The 11375-nt window shown below is 46.5% G+C and overlaps 1 protein-coding gene across 1 annotated transcript in view; it reads right to left on the bottom strand.

Annotated features, from left to right (window-relative positions):
- Cgas (cyclic GMP-AMP synthase) overlaps nucleotides 1-11317 on the bottom strand; it is a 20383-nt gene extending 9066 nt beyond the window's left edge. The window contains exon 1 of the mRNA XM_052715055.1: nucleotides 4341-11317. Coding sequence (XP_052571015.1) covers nucleotides 4341-5135 — 795 coding nt within the window. The 5' untranslated portion in view covers nucleotides 5136-11317. The remainder of the gene's footprint in view (nucleotides 1-4340) is intronic.
- Nucleotides 11318-11375: the final 58 nt, after the last annotated feature.

An 11375-nucleotide genomic window follows, 5' to 3' on the forward strand; every position in this document is an offset into this window, starting at 1 on the left:
TGGCTAAGATCAAAAACACTGAAGACAGCTTATGTTGGAGAGGATGCGGAGCAAGGGGAACACTCCTCCACTGCTGGTGAGAGTGCAAACTTGTACAGCCACTTTGGAAATCAGTATGGTGCTTTCTGAGGAAATTGGGAATCAATCTATCTCAAGACACAGCAATACCACTCTTGCGAATATACTCAAGGAACACTCAATCATACCACAAGGATACTTGCTCAACTATGTTCATAGCAGCATTATTCATAATAGCCAGAACCTGGAAACAACCTAGATGCCCGTCAACCAAAGAATGGATAAAGAAAATGTGGCATATATATACAATGGAGTACTACTCAGCAGTAAAAAAAAAAAAAAACGACATCATGAAATTTGCAGGCAAATGGATGGAACTAGAAAACATCATCCTGAGTGAGGTAACCCACTCAGAAGGACAAACATAGTATGTACTCACTCATAAGTGGATACTAGATGTAAAGAAAGGAAAACCAGACTACAACCCACAGCTCCAGAGAAGCTAGCTAACAAGGAGAACCCAAAGAGGGATGCATGGATCGCCCTGAGAAGAGGAAATAGGTGAGATCTCCTGAGTAAACTGGGGGTGAGAGGGGGGCAATGGAGGGTAGGGGATGGGGGATGAGAACATAAGGGAACAGGATGGTCAAGCTCGAACAGGGATGGAGTGGGAAAGCAATGAAAGATACCATGACAGAGGGAGACATCATGGGGATAGAGAGAAACCGAGAGCTAGGGAAGTTCCAGGAATCCACAAGGATGACCCCACCTTAGACTACTAGCAATAGTGGAGAGGATGCCTGAACTAGCCTATCCAGGTAATTAGATTGGCAAATACCCTAACTGTCATCATAGAGCCTTCATCCAGTAACTGATGGAAGCAGATGCAGAGATCCACAGCCAAGCACCAGGCTGAGATCCGGAAGTCCAGTCAAAGAGTGAAGAGGGATTCTATGAGCAAGGAGGATCAAGATCATGATGGGGAAATGTACAGAGATGACCAAACCAAACTAGTGGGAACCCATGAACTGTGGACCAACAGCTGTGGAGCCTCCATGGGACTGGACTTGGCCCTCTGCATAGGAAAGACAGCTGTGTAGTTTGATCTGCTTAAGGGGCCCCTGACAGTGGCATCAGGATCCATCCCTGGTGCATGAGCAGGCTTTTTGGAGCCCACTGCCTATGGTGGGACACCTTACACAGCCTTGGTGCAGGGGGAGGGGCTTGGACCTGCCTCAACTGAGTGTATCAGGCTCTGCTGACTCCCCATGGGAGACTTTGCCTTGGAGGAAGTGGGAATGGGGGTGGGTTGAGGCGGGAAGGCTGGGAGGGGGAGGGGGATGGGATCTGTGGTTGGTATGTAAAATGAATAGAAAATTTCTTTGTTTTTTTGGGGGGGTTGTTTGTTTTTCTGTTTTTTCGAGACAGGGTTTCTCTGTGTAGCTTTGCGCCTTTCCTGGAACTCACTTGGTAGCCCAGGCTGGCCTCGAACTCACAGGGATCCGCCTGGCTCTGCCTCCCGAGTGCTGGGATTAAAGGCATGTGCCACCACCGCCTGGCTGAAAATTTCTTAATAACAAAAAAATAATAATAAGGAAAAGAAAAGAAGGAAGGAAGGTAAGATGCCCAATATGTATCCCCTCTCAGAACAGGACCACCACACCTGAGAATGGGTAGTCCCTGTTACTATACACATTATTGGTTTTAGCTTGTAGATTCTCTCAATTTTTCTTTTTTAAGAAAAATCTAGTCTTGGATTGCTTCTCTGGCAAACTGTTCCAACACAGAAAACAAATCAAACAAACACAAAAACCCATAAAATTCACATATTAAAACCCTAGGAATAGTGGTTAATCCCAGCATTCAGAAGGCAGAAACAGGTAATCTCTGTTGAGGCCAGCCTAGTCTACCTAGTGAATTTTACTCAGCCAGGGCTACATAGTGAGACTCTATCTCAACAAACAAAGTCACCAAAAACATTTTTTTAAATAAGTTTTTTTAGCCGGGCGGTGGTGGCACACGCCTTTAATCCCAGCACTCGGGAGGCAGAGCCAGGCGGATCCCTGTGAGTTCGAGGCCAGCCTGGTCTACAAAGTGAGTTCCAGGAAAGGCGCAAAACTACACAGAGAAACCCTGTCTCAAAAAACCAAAAAAAAAAAATGTTTTTTTAAATAAACCTTGTGATGTTACCTTTTATATCACAAAATACACACTGCAGCCACCCTCCTGCCACAGTGGTCACAGAAATGTGTATTGAGGTGACACACGCCTGTAAACCTAGCCCTTAGAAAACTGAGGTAAGAGAATCACAAGTTTGAGGGGCCAGCCTGGGCTACACAGTAAAATCCTGTCTAAAACCAAAACAAACAATAAAACCCCTTTTCATGTTTCCAACAATAATCATAATAAATACTTTTCCTATATTAAATACCACAGAGAGATAGGGAGAGAGCTCAGTTGGGAGATGATTTTGCTTAGCATGCATGAAGCCCTGGGTTCCATCCCAGCATTGAATAGACTAGGACTACATATGATGATGGCATAATTCCAGCACTAGGGAGGTAAAAGTCAGGAGGATCATCCTTGGCTACACAACGAGTTAGAGGCCAGCCTGGGATACATGAGACCTTGTCATAAAATAAAATAAAGAGGTAAAGTAGAATAAAGTAAATAAAAATACCACACAGCCTTCATTAGTTAGAGTTGTGCTTTAAAAAAAATAATTTATGCCGGGCGGTGGTAGCGCACGCCTTTAATCCCAGCACTTTGGGAGGCAGAGGCAGGTGGATCTCTGTAAGTTCGAGGCCAGCCTGGTCTACAGAGTGAGTTCCAGGATAGCCAGGACTGTTTCACAGAGAAATCCTGTTTTGAAAAAAAAAATTATCTTATTTATATGGATGTTTTGCTACATGTATGTCTTTGCACCATGTATGTGCTTGGTGCCTCTGCAAACCAGAAGAGAGTGTCAGATCCCCTGGAAGTTCAAGGGATGGTCAGGGTAGTTCACGTGGGTGCTAGGAACTGAACCCTGGTCCTCTGAGCAAGCAGCCAGTGCTCTTAACCCCTGAGCTCTCTCTCCTCCCCGCTACTTGGTTTTTATGCTGTTTTTACCTCATCTGCACATCTCTTGCTAACACATTTAAATAGCTGGTTTTAGTTTATTGGTTTTTGTACCTAGTAATCTTGCTAATTCACTGATTATTTTAATAGTTTGTACTATTATGTCATCTGTACATAATAGTTTTTTGCCCCTTTGCCAATCTTACTCATTTGGTTTCTTTTTCTTGCCTTATTGTAGTGGCTGTATGTACTAATTTGTTTTTATAATCCATTCATGTTGCAAGTTGCTATGTTTTTTTTCCCCTTTTTATTTTTTTATTATTTTTTTGTTTTGTTTTTGTTTTGAGACAGGTTCTATAGAGCCCTAGCTGTCCTGGAACTCTCTATGTAGACCAAGGTGGCCTCAAACTCACAGAGATCCACCTGCCTCTGCCTCCCTGCTGGGATTAGTAGTTGCCGTAGTATTTGGATAAAACTACTACAATTGATTTACTTCTTACAATCTTCCCTTGTGTTGTACTGGACTGGCCTCTGAGCCACACTGCCACTATCTTCAGGAATTCTGCTGGACCTGCTCTCTAAAGATCAGCAGAGCTAGGCTTGCTGAGTGTTCATGTTTGCTCATAGAAGGAGGTGGAGAAGGTCACAGGACCCTCACCTGGGTATCCAGCCACCTCACCCAACTAGCTGTAAACAATTCTGCCCTAACTGACAGTGGTCCCAGGGTCTCTGGAATGGGCTAGACTCAATCTAGAGGATATAGGTGGGGATTCCATGCACTCAGCCACAGCAGAGTCCTCATCCACACTGGGCGCAGACCTTCCACTGTGACTGCTTTAAAGTCACATATCCTCTCTACCACAACTCCTCAGGAGGAAGTCCAGAGTTCCTCCAAAGCACAGCGTTAAGAGAAACTAGCTATCAATATTGGTCTGTATGCTAACTGAATGAATTAAAAAAAAAAAAAAAAAAAGCCAGGCAGTGATGGCGTACGCCTTATTCCCACTCATTCCCAGCACTCAGGAGGAAGACAGGTGGATCTCTGTGAAGTTGAGGCCAGCCTGGTCTACAGATCGAGATCCAGGACAGGCTCCAAAATTACACAGAGAAACCATGTCTCGAAAAAAAAAAAAAAGAGCAGAACGTGGGTTGTTCCAGAAGGGAACTGGGGAGATACCCAAGGGTGTGGGGAACCCCAAAAAGATGAGGCAGGTGAGGAGTGGGCCCGGAGCCCCTGCAGCAAGCAGGTCTTGGCCACTCACCTTCACATGCTCATAGTAGCTGCCAGTGTTCAGCTTCTGCACGCCTTTGAACTCCGACTCACTGGTCTGCATTCCTTTCAGCAGGCTCTTCACGACTTCATTCACCACCTCGGCTGCCACCGAGATCTCATCCCGTTTCAACTTCAAATTTCCCAGCACCCTCTTGAGCTTTTTGTCGAGGGTCTCCGGCTCCTTCCTGGAAGCCCGCGGGGCTCTCTGTTGCCCCGTGGAGCGCGCGCCCCTCCTGCCGCGAGGACCCCTTGAGACCTCGGGCACCTCGGGGACTGTCGGACGCTGGGGCTCCTGGACGCCCCTTGCGACCTCAGGTACCTCGGGGACTGTCGGAGGCTGGGGCTCCTGGACGCCCCTTGAGACCTCGGGCACCTTGGGGACTGTCGGAGGCTGGGGCTCCCGGACGCCCCTTGAGACCTCAGGTACCTCGGGGACTGTCGGACGCTGGGGCTCCCGGACGCCCCTTGAGACCTCAGGTACCTCGGGGACTGTCGGAGGCTGGGGCTCCCGGACGCCGGGCTGCCCGGCGTCACCTGCGGCTCCGGTGGCCGAGGGCTGTGGGTCCTTGGTGCGCACGGACGCCCTTCCCGGGGGCGCTTGGGCGCGCGGCTTCTCCGCGGGGTCCCCGTCACACTCCGCACGCCGCGATCGCGCCCCCCTTTGCGGGACGCAGCTTCCCGCGCGGGGCCGGGCGGCCACGGTCCCTTTGGGCTCCGTCGTGGCGCGCTTCGCAGCCGGCTTCTTAGCGCGCGGCGCTGTCGGCCTTCGGCACTGACCTTCCATATCTGAGGCTCTGTGCTCCGGAAAGGAAGAGTCAACTTCGGGGAAAGATCGCGGGAAGGGGAACTCTCCGTAACTGCTGGAAACGAAACTTAACTAATCTGGCGGGAACGCAGCTTGTCTGTGCCGCCCAGAGCAGGCGCAGGAACGCGTGAGGTCGTACGTCGCCGCCAGGAAGAGGCGGTCCAGGAGATGCGAACTTTCTCACCCGCCAGTGGGGACCAGCTGAGCCATTGGCTTGGAAACCACCCACCCTTCCTTTATTGCAAAGACACGGAAAACACTGACAACAGCTTTGCGGCCAGATTTGCTGACCTACCACCAAGATTTATTTGGGGACCTCGTCGCTTGTACATTTGAAGTTCATAAAAATGTTTTCTAGGTAAGCTTTAAATAAGAATTTGGTGTTCTTGTTAATGAGTAGTAGAAATAACACTAAACGTTTACAAGGTAGATGACTGCTTGGAATAAGTATTTCAAATTATCTGGCTTTCTAAAAAGCACACGAAATCTTAAAGAACTTGTTTAAAGTGCCTATGTGAGTTCCATAAGCAGCACAATCCTACTGATTTGGCTGCTGAGATTCCAGGGCACTTCAATGCTGACGTTCAGAACGCAATTTCTAAAGTCAATCTTGTCAACAGTGGTTGAAAGTTGTACCTAGCGGGATTTATTTTGCCTCCCCCTGCCTTTGCCTGACAAAACCAGAACCCTGCTTTCTGTCGACTGCACAGCCCAGAACACCACTTCGTCTTCGGCTAACATCAGAATGTGTAACTCCACTCCTTATTACATAAGCTAGTGTGTCCACTAACACAACACTCACAAACTGCTGTGATGTTTAACTTTGAGGAAAGTGTGTGTGTGTGTGTGTGTGTGTGTGTGTGTGTGTGTGTGTGTGTGTGTGGTGTGTAGTGTGCCATAGACTATGGGGAGTGGGGGAGGATGACACATTGCCTGGATAAAAAGACACTGATCAGTGTGATGCTGTCCCATCATCGCCCATGCTATTCTTTTCCCCCCTTCCTGTGAATGCCTGTACATGAGTTCCCAAAGTGGGAATTTGTCATCTGGCTTTTGGATGGCAAGCAGACATGCCTGGGGATAGAAACACTTCCTCCTTGGCAGAAATATACTTTAGACATGAGACCCCTATATTTAGAATGCCTTGCTGGACATGATGGTGCACGTTGTTAGTCCCAACATTCAAGAGACAGAGGCAGTTCAGCTGATGTCTGACTTTGAGGCCAGCCTGCTGGTCTACAAAGCAAATTCTAGGACAGCCAGGGCTACACAGCCAGAGTGAGACCCTGTCACAAACAGACAGACAAGAGGCTGACAGGAGCCCATCCTCTAGAGTGCCTTGATTAGCTTTTAAAATCAGCCATTCCTAGGTGCAGTTTCAAGGAAAGCATGATGGCTCACCCCAGAGCGATCTAAAGTGGAAAGGGAGAACCAGCACATCACACACACGCACGCATGCATGCATGCACGCACGCACGCACGCATGCACGCACGCACACGCACACATGCACAGTTCGGTGATAAGCACATTTATATTGTTGGGCAACCCTCACCACCATACATCTCCACAAGTCTCCATCATGCCAAAGAAACGCAGCCATTCAGCAGCTCTCTGCACCAGTCTCCTTGGCATCACTTCACTTTCTGCCTGTGATTCTGACTCCTTCCTCTAAGTGCTTTGACTCAGTGGGGTCACACTGAGCTACACCCCCATCCTTTATTTGTAGAGTTTGTCTCTAGCAATTCACTTATTCGCTCAATAAACATTTGGCTGCCTAAGACATATCAGGCTCTGTTCTGAGCTCTTGGGATTCGCTAACAATAATTCTTGTCTTCCTAAAGCTTATATTCTCTCAAGTGAAAATAGGCAAAAATAATAAATATATCTCATGTGGTAGATGATAATCTCTACTGAAGAAGGAAAGGGGCCAGGTGTGGTGGTGGTGCACACCTTTAATCCCAGCACTCTGGAGGCTGAGGCAGGTGGATCTCTGTGAGTTCAGGGCCTGGTCTACAAAGTGAATTCCAGTACAGCGAGGGCTACACAAAGAAAACCTGTCTCAAAAAAACAAAAGAAAGAAAGAAAAGAAAAGGAAGGGGACTAGAGAGGTGGCTCAGTGGTTAAGGTGTTGGCTGCTCTTTGAAAGGATCCAAGTTCATTTTCCAGCACCACTTCCCAAGAGACAGTTCCAGGGGACCCAATGCCCTCTTGTGGCCTCCAACGGCACTAGGTGTATACATGGTGCACAGACAGACAGACATGCAGACAAAACAATGATAACTTTTTTATGAAAAAGAAAACAGCCAGGTGGTGTTGGTGCATGCCTTTAATCCCAGGTGAGGCAGAGGCAGGCGGATCTTTGCTAGTTCAAGACCAGCCTGGTTTATAGAACAAGTTCCAGGACAGCCAAGGCTACACAGAGAAACCCTGTCTGGAAAAACAAAACAAAAATAGTTCAAGAAGGGTAAGGAAAAAGGCATGTGCATCCAGAATGACATCTGAGCAATGATTTTGAAAGGGGCATAGTTCACTGCAACAACCATCCTGTAATTGTTTTTCTTCTAATGTGAATCTTTCTAGCTAATCAGCTCTTAGCATCACCTGGGGTGGTACATGTCCATAGTTCCAGTTACTCTGGAGGCTAAGGCAAAGCAGCTTTGAGGTCAGAAGTACAAGTCTCAGTAAGAGAGTGAGATCTTGTCTCAAACAAACAATAAATTTGAGGTCCATCATCGGGGACCCTGATGTAAGGCGTAACAGACTACCTTCCACATAAGGGTTGTATATACTTTCACAGTAGACATTCAGTTAGTCATGTACTTAAGCTACAGGCTTTAAGAAGTTGTTGTGGGATAATCTTTTTGTATACTCTAAATATGTATTACTAGGGGCTAGAGAGATGGTTCAGCGGTTAAAAGCACTGACTGCTCTTCCAAAGGACCTGGGTTCAATTCCCAGGATCCACATGGCAGCTCACAACTGTCTGTAACTCTAGTTCCAGGGGACCCTCACACAGACATACAGGCAGGCAAAACACCAATGCACATAAAATAAAAATAAATATATTATTTTTTAAAATATGTATTATTCTCACTGGTTAATAAAGAAGATGACTGGCCAATAGTTGGACAGGTAGAGGTTAGGTGGGACTTGTAGACAAAAAGAGTGTGAAGAAGAAGGGGAGGAGTCTTGGGCATCTCGAGGAGACGCAGAGAAAAGCAAGATAAACTTGCCATGTTGCAAAAAGGTACTGCCACGTAGCAGAGTGTAGATAAAAAAAAATGAGTTAATTTAAAATGTAAAAACTAGTTAATAACAAGCCTGAGCTATCAGTGGAACATTTACAATAAATGGTAAGTCTCTGTGTGTTTATTTGGGAACTGGCTGGCAGACAGAAAAGTATGCCTACAAGAAGTAGTATATTTCAGCTATAGTAGTCCACGACTATAATATAAAAACTTCAAAGGCTGATGCATAAGGATCATGAGTTCAAGGCCAGCCTGGGCTACATAGTAAAACCCTGTTGGGTGGGGGGAGGGGGGCATTGGTGACAAACTACATTGGCTCCAGTCAGATCTTTATGAGTTCAAGGCCAGCCTGGGCTACATATCAATTCTAGGCTGAGAGGGCAAGAGCAAGGAGGAGCTGGGGGAGAACAGCGAGTAAATATTTGATGATTCTTGAAAAATGTCCACTGTTTGTGAAAGAGAAGATTATACAACAATTTATACAGTAGGGTCTCAATTTCATTATTCATGGTCAAAGCATAAATACTCACTTCTGAGCTGGACATGCTCTACACACTTGTAATCCCCACACTCAGGTAACTGAGGCAGGAGGATAGAGATTTGGAGGCCAGTTTGAGCTGTATAGCAAGAACCTGTCTCAAAGGGAAAAAAAAAAATCCAAGCCAAGCACAATGGCATAAACTTGAAATGCCAGCATTCAGCAAGCTGAGGCAGAAAGATCGTTGTGAGTCCCAGTTCACCTTGGGCTGCAAAGTGAGATATCCCAAAAAGATAACAGAAGCCAGGAAGATGGCTCCTTGAGATGGCTATGCACTCCTGACACCTGTTTTTGATCCTTAGAACCAAGACTGGATTCCATGGTGCATACCTCTACAGTCTGAGCCCTCTTACTGCAAGTTGGAAGGCAGATTCAGAATTGGCCTGAAGTTCTCCAGCTGGGTGTCCTGGAGTACACAGAACAGCTAGAAAAATAACAAGAGAGGCCCTGCCTCAAAGCAAGGAAGGAGGAAGGAGAGCACTGGCTCCCACCTGTGCTCATACACACTCGCTCACCTCTCTCTCCTTCTCCCTCTTTCTCCCCCCCCCAATCAATATCTAAAACAAAACACCCACAACAACAACAACCAAACCAATACTGGATACAGTGAGGAGGCCTTGAGTTCATGCACATAAAATAAAAATAAATAATTTTTAAAAATATGTATTATTCTCACTGGTTAATAAAGAAGATGACTGGCCAATAGCTGGACAGGTAGAGGTTTTTGCTTTTTTTCTGAGACAGGGTTTTTCTACCTACTCCTGGCTGTCCTGGAACTCGCTCTGTAGACCAGGCTGTCCTCGAACTCACAGAGATCCGCCTGACTCTGCCTCTCAAGTGTTGGGATTAAAGTTGTGTGCCACCATGCTCAACTAAACAAATATATTGCTAAGGGGACTGGCCAGATGGTTCAGCAGGTTAAAGTATCTGCTGCCAAGTCTGCTGACCTGAGTTCAATTCCCAGGACACACAGGATGAAAAGAACTGACTCCCTCAAGTTTTTTATCTCCGTATATGCACATGGCATGGGTAAATCTAAACACATACACACATGCAAATGAACAAATGCAATTAATTTAAAAAACATACCTATAGTTAAGTAGAGAGGAGTAAAACGAAAGATCGTATAATCACACAATGCATGTACAAAATAATAGCATTCCTATGTTGTGTGATTGTTTTTTTTCCTGCAGTTCCAGGTCACCAACAAGCCAAAGAAAATGATTCCACTCAAATCCAGCTTCGTGAAACTGAGTTTATTGGAGGCACTTGCAGGAGGATGGATGACTCAAAGACAGCTGCATCACAGAAGAGCCCACCCCGGCATGGACAATCACAGAGTTGCATCCCTGGAGCTCCCTGCAGGACTTGCATGGCTGATAGAGTCCTGCAGTCTTCCCCCTAGCAATGGTCCCTGCTTACACAGCCTGGGGTGGGGGTGGACCTGGAAGCTTACAAATCTTGCTTCAGCTGAAGTTGTCAATTTTGTTCACTTCTGGAGTTTTTCGAGACTCCCTCCTCCAGGAAGATTTCAACTCAGAGGAAATTGTTGTACATACATATAAAAATAGTTACTAGCAACAGAAGGCTGACATTCTTGTGAAGTGAGGATAGAGCACTTGGTGGGAGTTACAAGTTCTCTAATTCTCCATGTCTGTGTTTATGTAATGTTTAAGTTGTGTATAAATAGGAACTGGAGAGATGGCTCCGAGATCAAGAGCTCTTACAGAGGACCTGGGTTCTAGCTCAGTGAAACAATGGTGGCTCACAACCCTTTGTTGCTTCTGTTCCAGGGGATCTGATGCCCTCTCTGACTTGTGTGGGCACACTCATGGTGCACACACACTCATACACATAAATACCTTTAATAAATGTTTAAGTTTTATGTAAATAATGGGGTTTTGAGGACATGGTAGTATTAGTATGTAGACCCAGATGGATTTCAGCACGAGGCAATTCTCCTGACCCTGGCCCCCAGTACTGGGATTACAAGCATGCAGCACCACGGTGGACTGAGAATTTTGGTTATTAATACAAACAACAAAACTGTGTATTTGATGATTTTACTCATCAGAACACGGGTTGCGTTAGTCAAAACAACCTCTCAGAAGAAGGCTTTAAGGCTGTCAATTCCAAAAGGCTGGCTATTGAACCTCCAACTTTCGCCTGCTTCTGCTCTTCCTCGACAAATGTAATCTGAATTTATTGTCAAGGCGACCCGAATTTCAGACTGTGGTTTTGACAGCGCCCTCAAATCCAAAGAATCTGATAAGGCAAACTGATCAAACTTACTGTTCGTAGGCGGTAACCTGACTATAGAGACTGGTCCACCGGAAAGGCCTAACCTCAACCGTCCAGGCAGAACCGCCCCGCCAGCGCCATGGGGTACCGGACAGCGAGAGAACGCGCATCCGGCCTGCGCGCGCCACCCC

Source organism: Peromyscus californicus, unplaced genomic scaffold, assembly GCF_007827085.1.
Source record: "Peromyscus californicus insignis strain IS unplaced genomic scaffold, ASM782708v3 Scaffold_11__1_contigs__length_118956290, whole genome shotgun sequence".
Taxonomy (NCBI): domain Eukaryota; kingdom Metazoa; phylum Chordata; class Mammalia; order Rodentia; family Cricetidae; genus Peromyscus; species Peromyscus californicus.